This window comes from Anomaloglossus baeobatrachus, chromosome 6 (assembly GCF_048569485.1).
Source record: "Anomaloglossus baeobatrachus isolate aAnoBae1 chromosome 6, aAnoBae1.hap1, whole genome shotgun sequence".
Lineage (NCBI taxonomy): Eukaryota > Metazoa > Chordata > Amphibia > Anura > Aromobatidae > Anomaloglossus > Anomaloglossus baeobatrachus.
The window spans coordinates 35,382,149-35,408,594 of NC_134358.1; the positions used below are offsets into that span (position 1 = coordinate 35,382,149).

The window sequence follows — 26,446 nt, forward strand, 5'->3', positions numbered from 1 at the left end:
CCGAGTTCTGAAGCCAAGGTGCGGAAACGGATGGCGTATTGACCCACCGTCAGAGTCCCCTGACGTAACCGGAGAAGAGATGAAGCAGACGCGGAGGCGCGTCCGGGTTCGTCAAAGGTGCTGCGAAAGGCCTGCAGGAACTCCTGGAGGTTCTTGGTCATAGGGTCCTCCTTCTCCCACAAAGGGTTCATCCACGCCAGTGCCTCGCCCTCTAGGTGAGACATGATGAAGGCGACCTTGGCTTGGTCGGAGGCAAACAAATGTGGCAGCTGCGTGAAATGGAGGGAGCATTGGTTTATAAACCCCCTGCAGGTCTTGGGATCTCCGGCGTACCGGGGTGGTGAGGCCAAACGCAGTCTGGAAGCATCCGAGGAGGCTGCCACGGGATCGGGGGCCGTGGATTGACTAGTGGAGACCCGAGGCGCTGAAGATGTGACTGAGGCTTGTAGCGTGTTCAAGCGGGCGTCCACGGAGGTCATAAAGTTCAGCATGCGGGTCTGGACTTCACGCTGGCGTTGGAGTTCCTCATGCAAGGCCACTAGTGCTTCGGCGGGATCCATGGCCTGTTCTTACTGTTAGGGCCAGATGGACGGGCAGACCCGGGAGGTGGATCCACTGGGCCGAACTCCCCGATGAGGGAAAGGAGTCCGGTAGCCGGAGCACTTTAGGTAGCAGGACAGTCCGTGCACTGGAACACAATGGAGAAGTCCCTGGGACCACGAGGTCACTGATGGTGGTCCGGGTGACGGAGCTCAGGTTCGGAAGCCGTGATGATGTCTGGCGGGGTCCGGAACCGTTGGAGCGAGATGACGGGTCACCGCAGGGAACCGAGATGGTACAGACTGTCAGGATGGCAGATGGGCAGCGTTCGGGGTTCGAGATACAGCAGGACCGGATGGCGTTGCAGGATCGGCTCTAGAAGACAGAGAGGTAAGTATCTCACAGAACACAAGGAGACCTGACTCCTAGCTTGGGAAAACACGAAGAACAGGCCCCGCTCCCTTGGACATTAACCCCCTTTATACCCTGTACCTGTATGCATCATTTCCTGTCAGTGGACACTGGCCCTTTAAGAAAGGGTCAGTGACCGCGCGCGCGCCCTAATGCGCATGCGCGCGGCCCGGGTGCCAGAAGCCAGGGCAGGAAGCTGAGAGGAGGACGCAGCAGAGCCGGCCAGGGACTAGGAAGCCGACGGGCGCCGGGAGCGGGAACCCGGAGGCTTGGGAAGCGTGGGCACAGGAGGCTGGAGAGCGGGGAGCGTGGCAGGTGAGCCGGGGAGCGGAGCAGAGGACCCGGGGAGCGTGACACTATCTATCTATCCCTCTATCTATCTATCTATCTATCTATCCATCTATCTATCTATCTATCTATCTATCTATCCCTCTATCCCTCTATCTATCTATCTATCTATCTATCCCTCTATCTATCTATCTATCTATCTATCCCTCTATCCCTCTATCTATCTATCTATCTATCTATCCCTCTATCTATCTATCTATCTATCTATCTATCTATCCCTCTATCCCTCTATCTATCTATCTATCTATCTATCTATCCCTCTATCTATCTATCTATCTATCCCTCTATCTATCTATCTATCTATCTATTTATCTATCTATCTATCCCTCTATCTATCCCTCTATCTATCTATCCCTCTATCTATCCCTCTATCTATCTATCTATCTATCTATCTATCTATCTATCTATCTATCTATCTATCCCTCTATCTATCTATCTATCCCTCTATCTATCTATCTATCTATCTATTTATCTATCTATCTATCCCTCTATCTATCCCTCTATCTATCTATCCCTCTATCTATCTATCCCTCTATCTATCTATCTATCTATCTATCTATCTATCTATCTATCTATCTATCTATCTATCCCTCTATCTATCTATCCCTCTATCTATCCCTCTATCTATCTATCTATCTATCTATCTATCTATCCCTCTATCTATCTATCTATCTATCTATCTATCTATCTATCCCTCTATCTATCTATCTATCTATCTATCTATCCCTCTATCTATCCCTCTATCTATCCCTCTATCTATCCCTCTATCTATCCCTCTATCTATCTATCTATCCCTCTATCTATCTATCTATCTATCTATCTATCTATCCCTCTATCTATCTATCTATCTATCTATCTATCTATCTATCGTAGTTGTTCCCGCCGCTGTCTTTGTTGCGGGCAGGGCACATCTTTGTGCATCTCCAGTGCAGGACGTGACCTAAAAAATGAGTATGTTGTCATGTAGCTGTTGACCACCAGGTGTCACTGTGGCACCGCAGCTCAGGCGTTTTGCTCGCTACAATGTTACATTCCGCTTTGCAGAAATATTATTCTAATTATTACATTATTTATTTTAAATAAAACAGCTAATTACTTCCACAGCTTCATCTTAATTAGGAGATTGAGCCCTACTTAATGTGACGGTGGCAGATTTTCCGAGGATGAGGTTATTCTTTGCAGGTCAGGTCTAACTTGCTATGATAGGTCCGATCGTTATCAAATTGATTAGTGATTGAAATGTAATTAAGGAGATATGTCCTGACATTTACTCCGAAGTTTAAGTAAACGGACAAGGAGAAGTCATTCTGCCGTCTAATTAAGTCCCCAGAGTTGTGCTTGTATCGCTCGGCTGAAATTCCTGTGACTGGAGCGCTCTGGGCCCAGTCTGAATGGTTCATCCAAGCTGAAGTTACAAAAATAAGGAGGCGATTTACAATCCATGACTTCTATTCTGCGATATGACACTTTGAAGGTATCATCCTAAAACTTGAGTCTGCACCACTGAGCGATTCTATTGTCACAGATCATGGTCTACATTAATATCTACATCTGGCTTCAAATAATTAATGGGACCCTCAAGGTGTATGTGGATATGGATCTGCGCTTGGTTCAAAAGACACAACCATTGGCTATAAATATCTCAGAATAGAGGTTTTGGATAAAAAAAAGTAGGACTTCTTCAGTTATAAAAGGTCATGGGTCTAAGGCGGGCTTTGCACATTGCGACATCGCAAGCCGATGCTGCGATGTCGCACGCGATAGTCCCCGCCCGCGTCGCAGCAGCGATCTCTTGTGATTCCTGGCGTAGCGAACATTATCGCTACGGCAGCTTCACATGCACTCACCTGTCCTGCGACGTCGCTCTGGCCGGCGTCCCGCCTCCTTCCTAAGGGGGCGGGTCGTACAACGTCAGAGCGACGTCACACGGCAGACGGCCAATCAAAGTGGAGGGGCGGAGATGAGCGGGATGTAAACATCCCACCCACCTTCTTCGTTCCGTATAGCCGCCGACGGCAGGTAAGGTGATGTTCCCAGCTCCTGCGGCTTCATAGACAGCGATGTGTGCTGCCGCAGGAACGAGGAACAACATCGTACCTGTCGCGGCAGCGTAATTTTGAAAAAGTCGGAGCCTTCACCGATGATATGATAACGACGCTTTTGTTCTCGTTAATCGTATCATCTAGGATTTACACACTACGATGTCGAAAGTGACGCCGGATGTGCTCGATTTGACCCCACCGACATCGCACGTGTGATGTTGCAACGTGCAAAGCCGCCCTTAACTCTTTGATATAAGATTCAGGTAAAAAGAAGGGTTTTTTGCCTATTTAATGGGTAATTGTAAAAAGCAGGATTCATGAACTGCAGGATCTGGAACGGGTAAAGATAATCTGAGAATCCAGCTCAAAACATATGAAGAACAGGAACTTCACTGATACATTATTATGCACGTACCCACAACAAATCCTGATCTACATAGATATCTAATTCTATCCTTGAGTAATTTATGGGGCCCTCAAGGTACATGTGGATGTGGATCCATACCAAAAGTCCAGGTTTTTTGCGTTTCCTATCTCAGAACAGAGGTTTTTGGAAAAAGAAAATGGGACTTTTTTTGCTTATACAGGATCACATGACATCCTCTTTGATATGATTTGGGTATAAAGAATATTGTATTGCCTGTCTAATGGCTAATTGAAAGAAGCAGGAAACTGGATCTGCAGGACCTGGACCAGGCACTTTAGCTCTAATTTATTAGCCTGGCTTATTCAACAAATCACAATCCACATCAATATCTACCTTTGCTTCAACCTTGTATATGTATTCTGTATGTAACCCCCTTCTCATGTACAGCACCATGGAATCAATGGTGCTCTATAAATAAATAATAATAACTAATAATATGAGGCCCTCAATGGACGAAAGTGTTGGCACCCTTAAAACTGTTTTGGAAATTGAAGTATTTCTCCTATAAAATTATTACTATTGCACATGTGTTGTCATACACACGTTTATTTCCTTATTGTGTATTGGAGCAACACAAAAAAAACAGAAAAAAAATAAAGACAAATTGGACATAATTTCATAGAAGACCCCAAAAGTTGGCCAGGTAAAATTGCTGCCACCTTTCCAAAATTGTGGGCAAACAACTTTGTTTCAAGAATATGAGGCTTGTTCAAAGAGGTGTGGGCAATATGAAAATCACACCTGAAACCAAATAAAAATGGGAGAAGATACCTCAATCTCTGCATTGTGTGTCAGTGTGTACCACACTAAAGGGGGCTTTACACGTTGCGATATCGGTAACGATATATCGTTGGGGTCACATCGTTAGTGACGCACATCCAGCGCCGTTAGCGACATCGCAGCGTGTAAAACCTAGGAGTGACAATCAACAATCGCAAAATCGCTCAAAAACGGTGATTGTTGACACATCACTTATTTCCTTAATATCGTTGCTGCCACAGGTACGGTGTTGTTCGTCATTCCTGCAGCACCACACATCGCTGTGTGTGACACCGCAAGAACGACGAACATCTCCTTACCTGCGTCCACCGGCAATGCAGAAGGAAGGAGGTGAGCGGGATGTTACGTCCCGCTCATCTTCGCCCCTCCGCTCCTATGAGCCGGCCACTTAGTGACGCCGCAGTGAAGTCGCTATGACGCCGAACGCACCTCCCCCTTGAAGGAGGGATTGTTCGGCGGTCACAGCGACGTCGCTGCACAGGTATGTGCGTGTATATACATATGTATATATATATATGTATACGTATGTACATAGCGATAATGTTTGCTACAGCAGCGATCACCAAATGTCGCACAGACGATGGGAGTGGGTGCTATCGCGCTCGACATCTCTAGCAATCACTAGCGATGTCGCAGCATGTAAAGCCCCCTTAAGCATGGAGAATTGAAAGAGGAGAAGAGAACTGTCTGAGGACTTGAGAACTAAAGTTGTTGAAAAATATCAACAATCTCAAGGTTACAAGTCCATTTCCAGAGATCTTGATGTTCCTTTGTCCATAGTGTACAACATAATTAAAAAGTTTACAACCCAGGGCACTGTAGGTAATCTCCCTGGATGTGGACGGCAGAGAAAAATTGATGTAAGGTTGCAACGCAGGATAATCCGGATGGTGGATAAGCTCTGAACAAGATCCACAGAAATTCAAGCTGTCCTGCAGGCTCAGGAGGCATCAGTGTCACTGCGAACTATCCGTCTACATCTTAATGAAATGAAACGCTATGGAGGAGACCCAGGAATACCTCACTGCTGACACAGAGACATAAAAAAGCTAGACTGCAAAACTGTACGTGAATAACCAAAATCCTTTTGGGAAAGTGTCTTGTGGACATATGAGACCAAGATAGAGCTTTTTGGTAAAGCGCATCACTCTACTGTTTACCGAATACTGAATGAGGCCTACAAAGAAAAGAGCACAATACCTGCAGTCAGATAGGGTGGAGGCTCAGAGATTTTTTTAGGTTATTTTGCTGCCTCTGGCACTGGGGACCTTGACTGTGTGCAAGGCATCATGAAATATGAAGATTACCAAAGGATTTTGGGCGGCAATGTAGTGCCCAGTATCAGAGCTGGGTGTGTGTCCTAGGTCAGGGGTCTTCCAGCAGGACAATGACCTCAAACACTTCAAGAAGCCCCAGAAATGGATGGAAACAAAGCCCTGGAGAGTTCTGAAGTGGCAGCAATGAGTCCAGATCTAAATTCCATTGACACCTGTGGAAAGATCTTAAAATTGCTGTTGGGAGAAGAGAAGACGCCATCAAGTGTAAGAGACCTGGAGACGTTTATAAAGAAGAGTCCAAAATTCCAGGTGAGAGGAGGAAGAAACTTGTGGACGGTTATAGAACTCGATAGATGGCAGGTATTTATTCCAAAGGGTAAAGGTCATGAAACCAAATATTACGTTGAGGGGGGACAACAATTTTGTCCGGACCATTTTTAAAGTTTTCTGTGAAATTATGTCCAATTTGCCTTTTTTTCTCTATTTTTTTTGTGTTGTTCCAATACACACAAAGGAAATAAGCATGTATATAACAAAACATGTAATTGCAATAATTTTCTGGGAGAAATACTTCATTTTCTGGAACAGTTTCAAGGGTGCCAACACTTTTGGCCATGACTATATATGTGGCTATGGATTCATACTTGGCCCAAAAAGCAAAGTCTTCAGCTGCTCTTATCCTAGATTAGAGGTTAGTACTTCTCTTATAGATTGTCAGGTGAAACATAATGTGGGTGTAAAGAAGATTTTGTTTCCCATCTAATGGGTAATTGGGTTGAGCAGGATCCAGGACCCTCAGGAACTGCAAAATAGAGATTTTGGGAAGAAGGAAACACCGGCACCATTCAGCGAGCTAACCGCTCAATCCACTTATTCCAGGTTTATGAACGCACTATACGGCAGTAGAATCCATAGCATATTGGCCATGGTGCTCATTTATCCACACAGTCCATGAAAAAGAGACGGAAGGCACTCACCAAGTATGCGGTAAAAAAGCTGTTTTATTCAACCATCAGGTCAGGGGGAAAGGCGTGAGGGAGGTGGGAACACACAATCCATCGGACGACGGCCGTTTCGTGTCTTTACAACCGACGCATGGACGAAGCATCGGTTGTAAAGACGCGAAACGGCCGTCGTCCAACGGATTGTGTGTTCCCACCTCCCTCACGCCTTTCCCCCTGACCTGATGGTTGAATAAAACCGCTTTTTTGCTGCATACTTGGTGAGTGCCTTCCGTCTCTTTTTCATGAAAAATATATGATTTGTTGCCTATCTAATGTGATTGTAAGAAGCAGGGTGCGGGACCTGGAGCGGGCGCATCACTGCTACTTTATTAGGGCAGCTTATACAAAAAGAAGCAATTCTTTGCCGGGTCGGGAAGTTATAAACGTTCTGTCCTGTACACAAGGAGTAGGCATAACAGTAGAGCTGCTGTCTTCACCTTATATAAAGGGACAATTAAGAAAAGAAGTTAATTAAAGGACATTTTTTTTTTTTTTACATGCATGTATTTTAAGCTAAAAATAATTTTTGCAATTGGGTTTTATTAAGAGTTCAGCTTTCACAGGCTCTTTGTTGCTGAATGAGTTAACTGAGAATCTGTCAGTGAGCTCTAACTCTTTTATGTGTCTTTTACTGAACTGGTCTCAGCTGATTTACAACTAAATTATAATTCCGCTCCACTTTGATGTGTCCTGTAGTCATAAATCAGCACAAAGAGTTACGAGGAGCTCACAGACGGATTCTCAGTTAACTCATTCTGCAGTCGACAATGTGCAGTGAAACAAATATCCTTCTAAAGCCAAATGGTGGAAAAAAATGAACAAAACTCAATTTTAAAAATGATTTTTAGCCCAAAATGTATGCATTTCATTAAAAAAGAAAATGTCCCCAAATGTGACCATAGCCTTAAAGTAAGTATATTTGTTAATTAACGTATACAAGTGGCATTGACAATGGCATGAGTTACTTATTCAAAACAGAGTGAATTACATTAAATTATTGGTTTATAATTGGTATTTCCACCTTTTTTCAAAATAGGGGTGAGACCCACATCGCGGGTCTTATCTCAGTGATTTGGGAATACACCTTTAAATTCTTGTATACAGTTTCCACATTGTTGGATAGTATAAGTCTCAATAAGTCGTACGAGATATCTGCTTTCTTTAAGAAACGCAATAACACTCTTGTCCATGGATCAATTGAGATTGCTGTGAAATACTAGGCACCATGTTTTTTTCTAATCTCATACATCCCCTTTAATTAGGACCTGTCAGTTGCCTTTAATATGGTTTTTTTTAACCTGGTGTAAATGCCTCTGTTCTCCTGAATCCAGCGTTGTCTTTCTTTTCTTCCTACGCCTCTCCGTTCCTGAGATACGGCCCTCTCTTCCCTTCTACTGTGCTTAGCCAACTAGGAGTGGTCATCAACTATTTCCCGTAGACGTCTTCTTCAGGGCCACACCCAGTTGCCCAAAAGGGAACAAAAGGCCGTATCTCAAGAACGGAGAGGCGTAGGAAAAAAAAAAAACAGCGTCGGAATCAGGAGAACAAGGGCATTTACATCAGGTAATAAAATTACATATTTATGGGAAATTATGATTTCTCTTTAAGTGACAATAATACTAAAATGAAATCCATGTACTTTCCATGTGTCTCCATATCCTACTGTCGGTGCATGTTTGCTCACAACTCGCCATCCTAATCATGTCTCCTTCAATTTACAGTAATGTCATTCTTGTTAGTGACTCATACTTTGGATCAAGCATCAAAAGAAAATTTAGGTATCAGAACGCTCATGACTGCTCATCTGCATCTCTTTGCATGTTTGCATCGTGTTGATGTTTGTAGTATGGGGATGTTTCATTCATTCATTAATTCATTCACTCATTCATAATTCTTCCATCCATGGATATTTAAAGAGCCATTCCCCCTAAAATAAAAAAAAAAATGTTTTGATGTTCCCTCTAGTGGTCAGAAATATATCTCTTTAATTTTTTTTTCCCAGTCTTTTATATTGATGTTTTATTGAATGTTCTGAGCTGCAGTACCAGATACGGCCACACGAGCCGGGAAATTAGAGTGGGACTATGGATGCCCCCCACACAAAAAAAGGAAAAAAATCTTAGTATGGCACATCAATGTAAAATCCTAGGAAAAAATAAGTGACCAGTGGAGGGCATCACACAGGTGTAGCAGAGCTGTAATTGTTAATGTAGCATGTTTTCTATTCGTCTCAATCCTTGGTGAAAACCAATACCCAATATTTTGCTGCCTGAAAACCCGCTACATTTTAATTAGCGCATGCGATCGGAGTGCACAAAAAAATAGCTCAGTAACCAATTCAGCTCTGCTACAGCTGTAACTGTGGACGTTTACTTTTAGGGGGAAATACTCTTTAAAACAATTGGAAGGTTTTAGAAGATGTGTTTGCAAAAAAAAAAAATAAAATAAAATATTAGCTGCATACTAATATAATACATGTTAAATAGCGCCTCCTGTGTTCAGACAGTGTATAGCGGTGTCACATTGGATGGGGTTTTCTGTTTTATGTGAATAAATCAACATATGATGAAAAGGTCTGCCCCTTTGTAACAATCCATGACTATTTTAATAACTTTGCTTGCTGTCAGGGACCAGAAACATGCTCCAGAGGCTTCAGATTCACCCTATACACAGGGCCCTAAAATTGGTCACAATCAGAATATCTTTTTTTCCCCCTGATTTCTACATTGACAGCAAGCAGAGGTCAACTTATTCAGCAGAAGCTCCTAGGCCCCAATGTAAAATCTGTATTAAGGTCCAGAAAACCACCTTTGAAGTAGACCTGTCCGTTTCCATAAATGTCATTTGTCTATTACCTGGGGTAAATGCCGCTGTTCTCCTGAATCCGGCGATGTTTTTCTTTTGTTTCTACGACTCTCCGTTCCTGAGATATGGCTACTTCTTCCCTCTAGCCAAGTAGGTGTGGTCCTAAACTCTCCTCTGTGGGCGTTTACATGAGGCACACACCCACTTGGCTAACAAGAGCAAATTTATATACAGAGAATAAAGCGCCATATCTCAGGAACAGAGAGGCGTAGGAACAAAAGAAAAACATCGCCGGATTCAGGAGAACAGCGGCATTTACATTGGGGGGGGGGGGGGGTGTGGAATGACAAGTGATGTGGTCTCTTTAAAGCTTTAAAGGGATATTCCAGTTTCATATAGGTATACTGAGAAAGTGTGTGATTTTCCAATCTACTTTTTGTATGAGTTTTTGTGGCCTCAAAATCACTGATTGCAGTCACTGAATGGAAGCCTTCACATCAAAAGGAACATGTTGCGGCCTTGTGAAGGACACACAGGTGCAAGGCTCGTTACAGTATTGAGCCCCAAACTTAAAATAAATACTGAAGATTCCTATTCATTAACAGCAAGCAGAGATCTTGAAAACCATAAAGTATATTGGAAAATTAAATCTTCATCATAGGGAAAACTTTATTTGCATGAGTTGGAATACCCCTTTAATAACGTGAATATGAATAACGCTGTGCACTGGGCGCTAAGTTAACATAAGTTATATCAGGACGTCTTTTATTACAGACACATTTTCTAAAATAAGCTACGTCCTACAGTAAAGCATGTAGGTATCCAGTAGCATCGAATCTGGAATTAGTGTTATGTTTAGAGTCTAAGGAATCATTTTGTGTTTTGTTTCTTTTAAGTAGACTCTGGATATAGTTATAGTTCAGTTTCTAGTTATATTACATCACATCACAAACACTAACAGTGAGCCACAGGCTGCACTGTTAACTATGAGCAGTTTTCCTTTTTTTGCTTAGGGAATGCTTTAGCATATTTAGCTTTTATTAAACAACCTCTTTCACCAGCTCTTACCCATGTTTCTGGCAGAAACACTGAGTGTTATGAGTGTGAGTCACAGGCTGCACTGTTAGCTATGAGTGTATTTCCATACTGCTCAGGGAAAGCTTCTTCATGTATAACTTTTATTAAACCTCTACTTTCTCCCACGCCTTAACCGCAGTATATGGGTAGCAGAAACACTAACAGTGAGTCTCAAGCCAAGCTGCACTGTTAACTAAGAGCATTTTTCCTTTTTCCTTAGATAATGCTTTTGCATATTTAATGTTTATTAAACCTCATCTTTTACCAGCTGTCACCCGTGTTTCAAGCCCATTGGCTACTGTGTGGCTGGTATAAACACTAATAGTGAATCACAGGCTGCACTGTTAACTGTGAATGTATTTCCCAACTGCTCAGGGAAAGCATCTTCATGTTTTAATTTTATTAAACCTCTTCTTTTTTCCATGCCTTAAATACAGCATCTATTGTGTAGGTGGCAGAAATACTAACAGTGAGTTACAGGCTGCACTGTTAACAAAGAGTGTATTTTTTTTTTGCTTAGGGAATGCTTTTGTATATTTAAATTTTATTAAACCTCATCTTTTACCAGCTCTCACCCATGTTTAAAACCCATTGCGTACTGGCCGAGTGGCAGAAACACTAACAGTGAGTCACAGGCTGCACTGTTAACTATGAGCATGTTTCATTTTTGCCTAAATATGCAAAAACATTTCCTAACTTTTATTAAACTTTATCTTTTATCAGCTCTCACCCATGTTTCAAACTCATTACTCACTGTGTGGGTAGCAGAAACACTAATAGTGAGTCACAGGCTGCACTGTTAACTATGAGTGTATTTTCCCTACTGCTCAGGGAAAGCTTCTTCATCTTTAACTTTTAATTAACCTTTTCTTTCTCCCATGCCTTAAATCCAGTATTTACTGCATGGGTGGCAGAAACACTAACAGTGAGTCACAGGCTGCACTGTTAACTATGAGTGTATTTTCCCTACTGCTCAGGTAAAGCTTCTTCATCTTTAACTTATAATTAACCTTTTCTTTCTCCCATGCCTTAAATCTAGTATTTACTGTATGGGTGGCAGAAACGCTCATAGTGAGTCACAGGCTGCACTGTTAACTATGAGTGTATTTTCCCTACTGCTCAGGGAAAGCTTCTTCATCTTTAACTTTTAATTAACCTTTTCTTTCTCCCATGCCTTAAATCCACTATTTACTGTATGGGTTGCAGAAACACTAACAATCAGTCACAGGCTGCACTGTTAACTATGAGTGTATTTTCCCTACTGCTCAGGGAAAGCTTCTTCATCTTTAACTTTTAATTACCTTTTCTTTCTCCCATGCCTTAAATCCACTATTTACTGTATGGGTGGCAGAAACACTCATAGTGAGTCACAGGCTGCACTGTTAACTATGAGTGTATTTCCCTACTGCTGAGTAAAAGCTTCTATATGTTTAACTTTTATTAAATCCTTTTTTAACCAACTGTTTCCTATGTTTCAAATCCAGTATTTATCATATGATTGGCAGAAACACTAACAGTGTGTCACAGGCTGCACTGTTATTTATGAGACTAGTTTAACATTTTTATAAGAAAACCTTTTTGTATTATTTTATTGACACAATGTGCCGGTATGTACAGATGTGTATTTTTTTGCCAATACATTATTTGTAAAAAAAAAAAAAGTAGAAATGACAAAAACACATTTTTGTTATACAATTTACATCACAAAACTAAAAATAAACCCCTTGGAAATATTTGGAATCCCCATAAACTGTAATAATCCTTACAATTCTGTCAATACATTACTTAAAGAGGCCGTTAATGGTGCAAATAAACATGGCACAATCACATAGTTAATGTAAATGAAAACCGTACATATGTGTATGTAGAAATGGCTCCTAAAAAAAGGAGTTCATCTGGTAAAATAGAAGACCTCATATAGCGATAATGACAAAAACATCGCCGGTGACATTGTTGGATAATATACTGGGATGATATAATGGTGAATTCTCGTGATTCCGTAGAACAAATCTGCAGCTATTTACATTACATTATGGGTTTTGACAACCATCTAGAGGAAAAATATATAATGCATGCAAAGTTTGTTGCAAAGTTCTCATATTCTCTGCAGCAGAGCACTGCGCATACTGTTTATACATTGAGCTCAATAATAACACTGTATCCAGTGAGCACCTGAGCTCCCTCTAGTGGTGACTGCAGGCAGCAATAATTTTAATCATATATCCATGTCTATGCAAAGGATCTGGAGCTTGGTATCCGAAAACAAAGCTCATAGTTAAGGCCAAGGAGAATGTAGATACTGATGTATTTGGTTATAGAAATAGAAGATGGCATCTTATCACCTGAATGTCTCAGTAGTGCAGCCTCTATCTTTTGAAATGTAAATGATCATATTTCAGCCTAGACATAAGATACTACTAGAAAGGCTTTCACAATTTTAATGTAGACAACTTAGGCTTTTTATTCTAATAAGTCTTCTTTAAAGGGGATCTTTCACTGGATATTTTTTTTTAAACTGAGTACCTCTACCAATTGGTGTCGCTCTGCTGAATCTAAAACAATTTTTGTTTTTCTTCTGTGTCCCTCCGTTCCAAAGTTATACCCCCCTAAAAATTGTGCTAACTTTCCCTTCAATCAACTGGGCGTGTACTACAGAACTCCTCAGTGGGCGTGGCCATGTTTTGATTGGCCAGCGTTAGAGGAGAAAAGGCAAACGCCCACAGTGAAGTTGTGTGGTAGACGCCCAGTTGATGGAAGGGAGAATTGGCATCAATTTTACCAGGTGGCATAACTTTGTAATGGAGGGGCACAGAAGAGAAAGAAAAACTGTTCCAGAATCAGTGGAGCGGCACCAATTAGAAGAAATGCTCAAATTTAAATTTGCAAAATTCAGTGAAAGGTTCTCTTTAACAATCTTTGTATGAACATTTCCAAAATCAAGGAAGCGTTTGTGCTGAATTAGGGTACGTGCCCAGGATCAGGACTCATTGTGTTGTGGACGCAGCGAGTCCTAACCAGCGGGGCCGGGTGTCTCCTCTGCATGAGACTGCAGGAGACTGCAGCTGCTTGTACCTACGATCAGGGTTCAGTGCGCTGTGGTCTCCTCTCTGTGTTCTCCCTACGGAGGACGCATGCGAATCCGCAGTAAACAATTGACATACTGCGGGCTGGAAAGACGCTCCGCAGGTCAGTGTTTGCTGCGGAAAAAAATAAGCACAGTGGGCGCGGGATTTCTAGAAATCCATCCAATGTGCTTGTATTGTACAACGCTGTATTTTGGACGCAGCTGAAGCATCCTGCTTCCAAAACGCAGCAAACACTGATCATGGGCACGCACCTTAAGGGGTACTTTGCACGTCGCAACATCGCTACCGAAATATCGTCAGGGTCACGGTTGTTGTGACGCACATCCGGCGCTGATAGCGACATCGCAATGTGTAAATCCTAGGAGCGACGATGAACGAGCGTCAAACAGTCAAAAATCGCTGATTTGTCGTCACGTCGTTCATTTTCATAATGTCGCTCCTGCTGCAGGTACGATGTTGTTTGTCGCTCCACCGGCGTCACACATCGCTGTGTGTGAAGCCGCTGGAACGACAAACATCCCCTTACCTGCGTCCACCGGCTATGCAGAAGGAAGGATTTGGGCGGGATGTTATGCCCCACTCATCTCCGCCCCTCCGCTTCTATTGGCTGGCCGCTTAGTAACGTTGCGGCGACGCCGAACGCACCTGCCCCTTGAAGGAGGGATTGTTCGGCGTTCACAGCAACGTCGCAGGGCAGGTAAGTGCGTGTGACGCTGCCGTAGCGATAATGTGCGCTACGGCAGCAATCACAAGATATCGCATGTGCGACGGGGGCGGGTGCTATCGCGCTCGGCATCGCTAGCCGATGCTAGAGATGTCGCAACTTGTAAAGTACCTCTTAGACATACATGGCTCCTTCACTTCTGTCAGAAGCATCTGTCTGTAGTTTGTCTAATATTGACGCTCAGCTCCATTGAATCGAGATAAGTTGGTATGGAATATCATGCACAACCTGTGGACAGGTGGGGCACTGTTTTCTGCTAAAAAAAACCCCCAAAAAAACAGATATCTCTCTTATCGTGGACAACACTTTTAACATGGAAAAGCAATATTAATGTCTGGAGTTCAGGGAATTGTGGAATAACTTAATATGTACTGTATATATATACATACACAGTACAGACCAAAAGTTTGGACACACCTTCTTATTCAAAGCGTTTTCTTTATTTTCATGATTCTGAAAATTGTAGATTCACATTGAAGGAATCAAAGCTATGAATTAACACATGTGGAATGAAATACTTAACAAAAAAGTGTGAAACAACTGAAAATATGTCTTATATTCTAGGGTCTTCACAGTAGCCACCTTTTGCTTTGATTACTGCTTTGCACACTCTTGGCATTCTCTTGATGAGCTTTAAGAGGTAATCACCGGAAATGGTTTTCCAACAGTCTTGTAGAAGTCCCCAGAGATGCTTAGATGCTCACCCCCAAACCATCTCGATTGGGTTCAGGTCTGGTGACTGTGGAGGCCAGGTCATCTGGCGTAGCACCCCATCACTCTCCTGCTTTGTCAAATAGCCCTTACACAGCCTGGAGGTGTGTTTGGGGTCATTGTCCTGTTGAAAAATAAATGATGGTCCAACTAAACGCAAACCGGATGGAATAGCACGCCGCTGCAAGATGCTGTGGTAGCCATGCTGGTTCAGTATGCCTTCAATTTTGAATAAATCCCCAACAGTGTCACCAGCAAAGCCCCCCCCACCATCACACCTCCTCCTCCATGCTTCACGGTGGGAACCAGCCATGTAGAGTCCATCCGTTCACCTTTTCTACAAAGACACGGTGGTTGGATCCAAAGATCTCAAATTTGGACTCATCAGAACAAAGCACAGATTTCCACTGGTCTAATGTCCATTCCTTGTGTTCTTTAGCCCAAACAAGTCTCTTCTGCTTGTTGCCTGTCCTTAGCAGTGGTTTCCTAGGAGCTATTTTACCATAAAGGAGGACTGCTGCACAAAGCCTCCTCTTAACAGTTGTTCTAGAGATGAGAAGGTGTGTCCAAACCTTTGGTCTGTACTGTATATATATTTGTTTTTGCATGGACTTTTCTGGTGCATGTGTCTTAGTAGTGTCTTAGTACTACCTGACTATGTGAGATTCAGCAGATGCATGTGTAATCCTTTGGACCAAAAGGATGGACATCGCCTACCAAATATTTAGACCAAGAGTCTTGTCTATGTTCCGGACATAGAACCCATAGAACCCACAGACTATGCTAGTTTTACCGCAAGATGTTATAAGTGTTTTTTCCCCTACACCTACAAGTACTGCAGACAGAGACTGCGAAATCTCAAGGATCCTCAAATATTTCCAATTGTTTTAACCCCTTCAGCCCCGGGGCACTTTTCGTTTTTGCGTTTTTATTTTTTGCTCCCCTTCTTCCGAGAGCCGTAACTTTTTTATTTTTCCATCAATCTTGCCATATGAGGGCTTGTTTTTTGCGGGACAAGTTGTACTTTTAAATGGAACCATAAGTTTTACCATATGGTGTACTGGAAAACAGCAACAAAATTCCAAGTGTGGAAAAACTGAAAAAAAAAGTGTGATGGCACCATAGTTTTTGGGATGTTTTATTCACGGTGTTCACTATATGGTACAACTGATGTGTGGGTATGATGCCTGAGGTCGGTGCGAGTTTGTAGACACCAAACATGTATAGGTTTACTTGTATCTAAGGGGTTAAAAAAAATTCACAAGCTTGTCCAATAAAAGTGGCGCCCATTTTGCGCCATTTTCCGAAACACGTAGCGTTCTCATTTTTCTGGATCTATGGCTCAGTGATGGCTTATTTTTTGTGTCTCGAGCTGTCGTTTCTAATGGTACCATTTTTGCGCAGATGCTACGTTTTGATCGCCTGTTATTGCATTTTGCGTAAAACTTGCGGCGACCAAAAAACGTAATTTTGGTGTTTGGAATTTGTTTGCCACTATGCCGTTTACCAATCAGATTAATTGATTTTATATTTTGATAGATCGGGCATTTCTGAACGCGGCGATACTGAATATGTGTATATTTATTTATTTTTTAACCCTTTAATTTTCAATAGGGGGAAAGGGGGGTGATTTGAACTTTTAGGTTTTTTTTATTTTTTTTTATTTTTTAAAACTTTTTTTAATTTTTTTTTTTAATTTTACAAGTCCCCATAGGGGGCTATCAGCAATCCGATCGCTATTATCTATCTGCTGATCACAGCTATACAGCTGTAAACAGAAGATACAGTCACTTCCTGTTTTTCTCTGCTCTCGCCCGAGGGAAAACGAAAGTGAAACTTCATAGCTGCAGGCGTCATCACATGACCCTGTGCTTCGATGGCAACCACCGAAAGTCACGTGATCACGCACGTGACTTCCGGTGGGGGCGGCGGTAAGTAAAAATCATGGCTGCGCGCATATAGATCTCGCTGCCAGACTTTGGCAGCGAGATTTAAGGGGTTAAATGTTGCGAGTGGAAGCGATTCCACTCGCAACATGCAGGCACACATGTCAGCTGTTGAAAACAGCTGATATGTGTGCCGACCGCCGCCGTCTGCCCGCGGCAGGGGGGGGTGCTTAACGGGACAAGCTCCATGACGGATATATCCGTCCATGGTTGTGAAGGGGTTAAATCTACAACTCCACTGTTTCCATGGTAATTCTTCAAGGCACACACTTGAAGGTGAAAAGCATTTCCGGTGTAGCCTAAAATACAAAATAAATGTGTCAGCTTTAGCTTTATGCCTTTTAGAGATCATTTCTAGGGATGGTTGAATAACACAAATATTCGACTATTCGCGAATATGTGATGCGCAATAAAAGTCTATGGGAAACCCAAATAACAACTATTTGGAACTATTCGGGCTTCCCATAGACTTACATTGCGAATCGCATATTCACATAGCGGCGAGCTATTCGTCGAATATTCGGAAAGACGAATACTTGAGGTATTCGATCATCTCTAATCATTTCCTCTTCAACTTGCTTAACTGTTCACAATAATTTTGACCAGGGGTGCCCAAACCTTTGCATGCCTGTATGTCTATAGTAGTACATGTCTGTGATGGTATATCTCTATTGTAGTACATGTCTGTGATGGTATATGTCTATAGTAGTACATGTCTGTGATGATATATGTCTATAGTAGTACATGTCTGTGATGGTATATGTCTATTGTAGTACATGTCTGTGATGGTATATGTCTATTGTAGTACATGTCTGTGATGGTATATGTCTATAGTAGTACATGTCTGTGATGGTATATGTCTATTGTAGTACATGTCTGTGATGGTATATGTCTATTGTAGTACATGTCTGTGATGGTATATGTCTATTGTAGTACATGTCTGTGATGGTATATGTCTATTGTAGTACATGTCTGTGATGGTATATGTCTATTGTAGTACATGTCTGTGATGGTATATGTCTATTGTAGTACATGTCTGTGATGGTATGTCTATTGTAGTAAATGTCTGTGATGGTATATGTCTATTGTAGTACATGTCTGTGATGGTATATGTCTATTGTAGTACATGTCTGTGATGGTATATGTCACTAGTAGCACATGTCTGTGATGGTATATGTCTATTGTAGTACATGTCTGTGATGGTATATGTCTATTGTAGTACATCTCTGTGATGGTATATGTCTATTGTAGTACATGTCTGTGATGGTATATGTCTATTGTAGTACATGTCTGTGATGGTATATGTCTATTGTAGTACATGTCTGTGATGGTATATGTCTATTGTAGTACATCTCTGTGATGGTATATGTCTATAGTAGTACATGTCTGTGATGGTATATGTCTATTGTAGTACATGTCTGTGATGGTATATGTCTATTGTAGTACATGTCTGTGATGGTATATGTCACTAGTAGCACATGTCTGTGATGGTATATGTCTATTGTAGTACATGTCTGTGATGGTATATGTCACTAGTAGCACATGTCTGTTATGGTATATGTCTATTGTAGTACATGTCTGTGATGGTATATGTCTATTGTAGTACATCTCTGTGATGGTATATGTCTATTGTAGTACATGTCTGTGATGGTATATGTCTATTGTAGTACATCTCTGTGATGGTATATGTCTATAGTAGTACATGTCTGTGATGGTATATGTCTATTGTAGTACATGTCTGTGATGGTATATGTCTATTGTAGTACATGTCTGTGATGGTATATGTCACTAGTAGCACATGTCTGTGATGGTATATGTCTATTGTAGTACATGTCTGTGATGGTATATGTCACTAGTAGTACATGTCTGTGATGGTATATGTCTATTGTAGTACATGTCTGTGATGGTATATGTCTATTGTAGTACATGTCTGTGATGGTATATGTCTATTGATTTACATGTCTGTGATGGTATATGTCTATTGTAGTACATTTCTGTGATGGTATATGTCTATTGATTTACATGTCTGTGATGGTATATGTCTATTGTAGTACATTTCTGTAATGGTATATGTCTATTGTAGTACATGTCTGTGATGGTATATGTCACTAGTAGCACATGTCTGTGATGGTATATGTCTATTGTAGTACATGTCTGTGATGGTATGTCTATTGTAGTACATCTCTGTGATGGTATATGTCTATTGTAGTACATGTCTGTGATGGTATATGTCACTAGTAGTACATGTCTGTGATGGTATATGTCACTAGTAGTACATGTCTGTGATGGTATATGTCTATTGTAGTACATGTCTGTGATGGTATATGTCTATTGTAGTACATGTATGTGATGGTATATGTCACTAGTAGCACATGTCTGTTATGGTATATGTCTATTGTAGTACATGTCTGTGATGGTATATGTCTATTGTAGTACATCTCTGTGATGGTATATGTCTATAGTAGTACATGTCTGTGATGGTATATGTCTATCGTAGTACATGTCTGTGATGGTATATGTCTATTGTAATACATGTCTGTGATGGTATGTCTATTGTAGTACATGTCTGTGATGGTATATGTCACTAGTAGTACATGTCTGTTATGGTATATGTCTATTGTAGTACATGTCTGTGATGGTATATGTCTATTGTAATACATGTCTGTGATGGTATGTCTATTGTAGCACATGTCTGTGATGGTATATGTCACTAGTAGTACATGTCTGTGATGGTATATGTCTATAGTAGTACATGTCTGTGATGGTATATGTCTATCGTAGTACATGTCTGTGATGGTATATGTCTATTGTAATACATGTCTGTGATGGTATGTCTATTGTAGTACATGTCTGTGATGGTATATGTCTATTGTAGTAAATGTCTGTGATGGTATATGTCACTAGTAGTACATGTCTGTGATGGTATATGTCTATTGTAGTAAATGTCTGTGATGGTATATGTCACTAGTAGTACATGTCTGTGATGGTATATGTCTATTGTAGTACATGTCTGTGATGATATGTCTATTGTAGTACATGTCTGTGATGGTATATGTCACTAGTAGTACATGTCTGTTATGGTATATGTCTATTGTAGTACATGTCTGTGATGGTATATGTCACTAGTAGTACATGTCTGTGATGGTATATGTCTATTGTAATACATGTCTGTGATGGTATATGTCACTAGTAGTACATGTCTGTGATGGTATGTCTATTGTAGTACATGTCTGTGATGGTATATGTCTATTGTAGTACATGTCTGTGATGGTATATATCTATAGTAGTACATGTCTGTGATGATATATGTCTATAGTAGTACATGTCTGTGATGGTATATGTCTATAGTAGTACATGTCTGTGATGGTATATGTCTATAGTAGTACATGTCTGTGATGGTATATGTCTATAGTAGTACATGTCTGTGATGGTATATGTCTATTGTAGTACATGTCTGTGATGGTATATGTCTATTGTAGTACATGTCTGTGATGGTATATGTCTATTGTAGTACATGTCTGTGATGGTATATGTCTATTGTAGTACATGTCTGTGATGGTATATGTCTATTGTAGTACATGTCTGTGATGGTATGTCTATTGTAGTAAATGTCTGTGATGGTATATGTCTATTGTAGTACATGTCTGTGATGGTATATGTCTATTGTAGTACATGTCTGTGATGGTATATGTCTATTGTAGTACATGTCTGTGATGGTATATGTCTATTGTAGTACATGTCTGTGATGGTATATGTCTATTGTAGTACATGTCTGTGATGGTATATGTCTATTGTAGTACATCTCTGTGATGGTATATGTCTATTGTAGTACATGTCTGTGATGGTATATGTCTATTGTAGTACATGTCTGTGATGGTATGTCTATTGTAGTACATGTCTGTGATGGTATGTCTATTGTAGTACATGTCTGTGATGGTATATGTCTATTGTAGTACATGTCTGTGATGGTATGTCTATTGCAGTACATGTCTGTGATGGTATATGTCTATTGTAGTACATGTCTGTGATGGTATATGTCACTAGTAGTACATGTCTGTGATGGTATATGTCACTAGTAGTACATGTCTGTGATGGTATATGTCACTAGTAGTACATGTCTGTGATGGTATATGTCTATTGTAGTACATGTCTGTGATGGTATGTCTATTGTAGTACATGTCTGTGATGGTATGTCTATTGTAGTACATATCTGTGATGGTATGTCTATTGCAGTACATGTCTGTGATGGTATATGTCTATTGTAATACATGTCTGTGATGGTATATGTCACTAGTAGTACATGTCTGTGATGGTATATGTCACTAGTAGCACATGTCTGTTATGGTATATGTCTATTGTAGTACATGTCTGTGATGGTATATGTCTATTGTAGTACATGTCTGTGATGGTATATGTCTATTGTAGTACATGTCTGTGATGGTATGTCTATTGTAGTACATGTCTGTGATGGTATGTCTATTGTAGTACATGTCTGTGATGGTATATGTCTATTGTAGTACATGTCTGTGATGGTATGTCTATTGCAGTACATGTCTGTGATGGTATATGTCTATTGTAGTACATGTCTGTGATGGTATATGTCACTAGTAGTACATGTCTGTGATGGTATATGTCACTAGTAGTACATGTCTGTGATGGTATATGTCACTAGTAGTACATGTCTGTGATGGTATATGTCTATTGTAGTACATGTCTGTGATGGTATGTCTATTGTAGTACATGTCTGTGATGGTATGTCTATTGTAGTACATATCTGTGATGGTATGTCTATTGCAGTACATGTCTGTGATGGTATATGTCTATTGTAATACATGTCTGTGATGGTATATGTCACTAGTAGTACATGTCTGTGATGGTATATGTCACTAGTAGCACATGTCTGTTATGGTATATGTCTATTGTAGTACATGTCTGTGATGGTATATGTCTATTGTAGTACATGTCTGTGATGGTATATGTCTATTGTAGTACATCTCTGTGATGGTATATGTCTATAGTAGTACATGTCTGTGATGGTATATGTCTATCGTAGTACATGTCTGTGATGGTATATGTCTATTGTAATACATGTCTGTGATGGTATGTCTATTGTAGTACATGTCTGTGATGATATGTCTATTGTAGTACATGTCTGTGATGGTATATGTCTATTGTAGTACATGTCTGTGATGGTATGTCTATTGCAGTACATGTCTGTGATGGTATATGTCTATTGTAGTACATGTCTGTGATGGTATATGTCACTAGTAGTACATGTCTGTGATGGTATATGTCACTAGTAGTACATGTCTGTGATGGTATATGTCTATTGTAGTACATGTCTGTGATGGTATGTCTATTGTAGTACATGTCTGTGATGGTATATGTCTATTGTAGTACATCTCTGTGATGGTATATGTCTATTGTAGTACATGTCTGTGATGGTATATGTCACTAGTAGTACATGTCTGTGATGGTATATGTCTATTGTAGTACATGTCTGTGATGGTATATGTCTATTGTAGTACATGTCTGTGATGGTATATGTCTATTGTAGTACATGTCTGTGATGGTATATGTCTATTGTAGTACATGTCTGTGATGGTATATGTCTATTGTAGTACATTTCTGTGATGGTATATGTCTATTGTAGTACATGTCTGTGATGGTATATGTCACTAGTAGCACATGTCTGTGATGGTATATGTCTATTGTAATACATGTCTGTGATGGTATATGTCTATTGTAGTACATGTCTGTGATGGTATATGTCACTAGTAGTACATGTCTGTGATGGTATATGTCACTAGTAGTACATGTCTGTGATGGTATATGTCTATTGTAGTACATGTCTGTGATGGTATATGTCTATTGTAGTACATGTATGTGATGGTATATGTCACTAGTAGCACATGTCTGTTATGGTATATGTCTATTGTAGTACATGTCTGTGATGGTATATGTCTATAGTAGTACATGTATGTGATGGTATATGTCACTAGTAGCACATGTCTGTGATGGTATATGTCTATTGTAGTACATGTCTGTGATGGTATATGTCTATTGTAGTACATTTCTGTGATGGTATATGTCTATTGTAGTACATGTCTGTGATGGTATATGTCACTAGTAGCACATGTCTGTGATGGTATATGTCTATTGTAATACATGTCTGTGATGGTATATGTCTATTGTAGTACATGTCTGTGATGGTATATGTCACTAGTAGTACATGTCTGTGATGGTATATGTCACTAGTAGTACATGTCTGTGATGGTATATGTCTATTGTAGTACATGTCTGTGATGGTATATGTCTATTGTAGTACATGTATGTGATGGTATATGTCACTAGTAGCACATGTCTGTTATGGTATATGTCTATTGTAGTACATCTCTGTGATGGTATATGTCTATAGTAGTACATGTCTGTGATGGTATATGTCTATCGTAGTACATGTCTGTGATGGTATATGTCTATTGTAATACATGTCTGTGATGGTATGTCTATTGTAGTACATGTCTGTGATGGTATATGTCACTAGTAGTACATGTCTGTTATGGTATATGTCTATTGTAGTACATGTCTGTGATGGTATATGTCTATTGTAATACATGTCTGTGATGGTATGTCTATTGTAGTACATGTCTGTGATGGTATATGTCACTAGTAGTACATGTCTGTTATGGTATATGTCTATTGTAGTACATGTCTGTGATGGTATATGTCTATTGTAATACATGTCTGTGATGGTATGTCTATTGTAGCACATGTCTGTGATGGTATATGTCACTAGTAGTACATGTCTGTGATGGTATATGTCTATAGTAGTACATGTCTGTGATGGTATATGTCTATCGTAGTACATGTCTGTGATGGTATATGTCTATTGTAATACATGTCTGTGATGGTATGTCTATTGTAGTACATGTCTGTGATGGTATATGTCACTAGTAGTACATGTCTGTGATGGTATATGTCTATTGTAGTAAATGTCTGTGATGGTATATGTCACTAGTAGTACATGTCTGTGATGGTATGTCTATTGTAGTACATGTCTGTGATGGTATATGTCACTAGTAGTACATGTCTGTGATGGTATATGTCTATTGTAGTACATGTCTGTGATGGTATATGTCACTAGTAGTACATGTCTGTGATGGTATATGTCTATTGTAGTACATGTCTGTGATGGTATGTCTATTGTAGCACATGTCTGTGATGGTATATGTCACTAGTAGTACATGTCTGTGATGGTATATGTCTATTGTAGTACATGTATGTGATGGTATATGTCTATAGTAGTACATGTCTGTGATGGTATGTCTATTGTAGTACATGTCTGTGATGGTATATGTCTATTGTAGTACATTTCTGTGATGGTGTATGTCTATTGTAGTACATGTCTGTGATGGTATATGTCACTAGTAGTACATGTCTGTGATGGTATATGTCTATTGTAGTACATGTCTGTGATGGTATATGTCTATTGTAGTACATGTCTGTGATGGTATATGTCTATAGCAGTACATGTCTGTGATGGTATATGTCACTAGTAGCACATGTCTGTGATGGTATATGTCACTAGTAGTACATGTCTGTGATGGTATATGTCACTAGTAGTACATGTCTGTGATGGTATATGTCTATTGTAGTACATGTCTGTGATGGTATATGTCTATTGTAGTACATGTATGTGATGGTATATGTCTATTGCAGTACATGTCTGTGATGGTATATGTCACTAGTAGCACATGTCTGTTATGGTATATGTCTATTGTAGTACATGTCTGTGATGGTATGTCTATTGTAGTACATGTCTGTGATGGTATATGTCTATTGTAGTACATGTCTGTGATGGTATATGTCTATTGTAGTACATGTCTGTGATGGTATATGTCTATTGTAGTACATGTCTGTGATGGTATATGTCTATTGTAGTACATGTCTGTGATGGTATATGTCTATTGTAGTACATGTCTGTGATGGTATATGTCTATTGTAGTACATGTCTGTGATGGTATATGTCACTAGTAGTACATGTCAGTGATGGTATATGTCACTAGTAGTACATGTCTGTGATGGTATATGTCACTAGTAGTACATGTCAGTGATGGTATATGTCACTAGTAGTACATGGATTATCCATGATACAGTATAATAGGTATATTATCATTATTGCGGTGATGCAGTGGGGGGAGGGGTGGGCGCTCATACTCTTCAGATAAGGCTGAATGTTTTTTTTTCTTTAGTTTTTGTTGTTTTTACTTTTGTGTGATTTTATTGATGTGAAAATGTGCGATGTAATTAACGGAAGGAAATGAAAATGTGACTTAATTTATCCAGAATTGACTATTAAGTGGATAAGAAGCTGCGATTACACAGAGAGCGATGTCAATAATAGAACTGTTTACTTCATGTGAATAGCAGCGCACAGCGTGTCATTGTCACTCACCGCCGGCGAATCGTTATTATAGCACAAAACATCTGCGAATAATGGCGGCGGCACAGAATAGCTACTGCACCCAACACGGAAATGGAAAAGCCGACTAGGTCACATTGTGAAATTTCCAAAAGACTTTGTCCCATCGGGGATATCAGGCGGCATCCTCATTAAGGAAAGTTTTTGCCCCCCTCCCCCATGCCCCCCCTCCCGCCACCAGACTTTTAATTCCAATTTTCATTCTATATTATAATTAAGGATAATTTAACTATATCTGGGCAGAAAAATAACAAAAAAGCCGAAATCTATCACATTTCGGACTTAAGTCCTATTCTGTTCCATGTTTCACAGAGGAGCTGCATAGATAGTTATTCTAAAAGGGGTATTATGATCTCAGGAGGAAGATCTGACCACTGAGGAGGAACAGCCGAGAGCTGTTCCGCACAATAGGAGCCCCTATTTTGAGATACTGCTGGAATACGCTTCTACTGGACATACTTTACATAATATAAAATGTCACGCTTGGTTGTGGAGGCACCGAGACAGATTGGAGAGTGATCTGCTAAGGTGCAGTTTGGAAATAACCCACAAGATGGCGATAGAGTAGTCAGCAAGCTGGGTCTGCAACAGGAGGTCTCGTCAATGGTACAGGAGTAAGGGGTACTTTGCACGCTGCGACATTGCACCTGCGATATCGTCGGGGTCAAATTGAAAGTGACGCACATCCGGCGCCGGTAACGACGTCGCAGCGTGTAAAGCCTAGGAGCGACGATCACCGATCGCAAAAACGTCAAAATCGGATGATCGGTGACACGTCGCTCCATT

General features: G+C 40.4%; 1 protein-coding gene across 3 annotated transcripts in view; it reads left to right on the plus strand.

The window, feature by feature from the left end:
- Positions 1-26,446, plus strand: part of KCNQ3 (potassium voltage-gated channel subfamily Q member 3) — a 289,722-nt gene that overhangs the window by 244,565 nt on the left and 18,711 nt on the right. The window contains exon 10 of one of the 3 annotated variants that reach the window (XM_075352849.1): positions 8,551-8,607. The exons of the other annotated variants lie outside the window; for them this stretch is intronic. Within the exon in view, the coding sequence (XP_075208964.1) occupies positions 8,551-8,607 (57 nt within the window). The remainder of the gene's footprint in view (positions 1-8,550; positions 8,608-26,446) is intronic. 3 annotated transcript variants of the gene reach the window in all.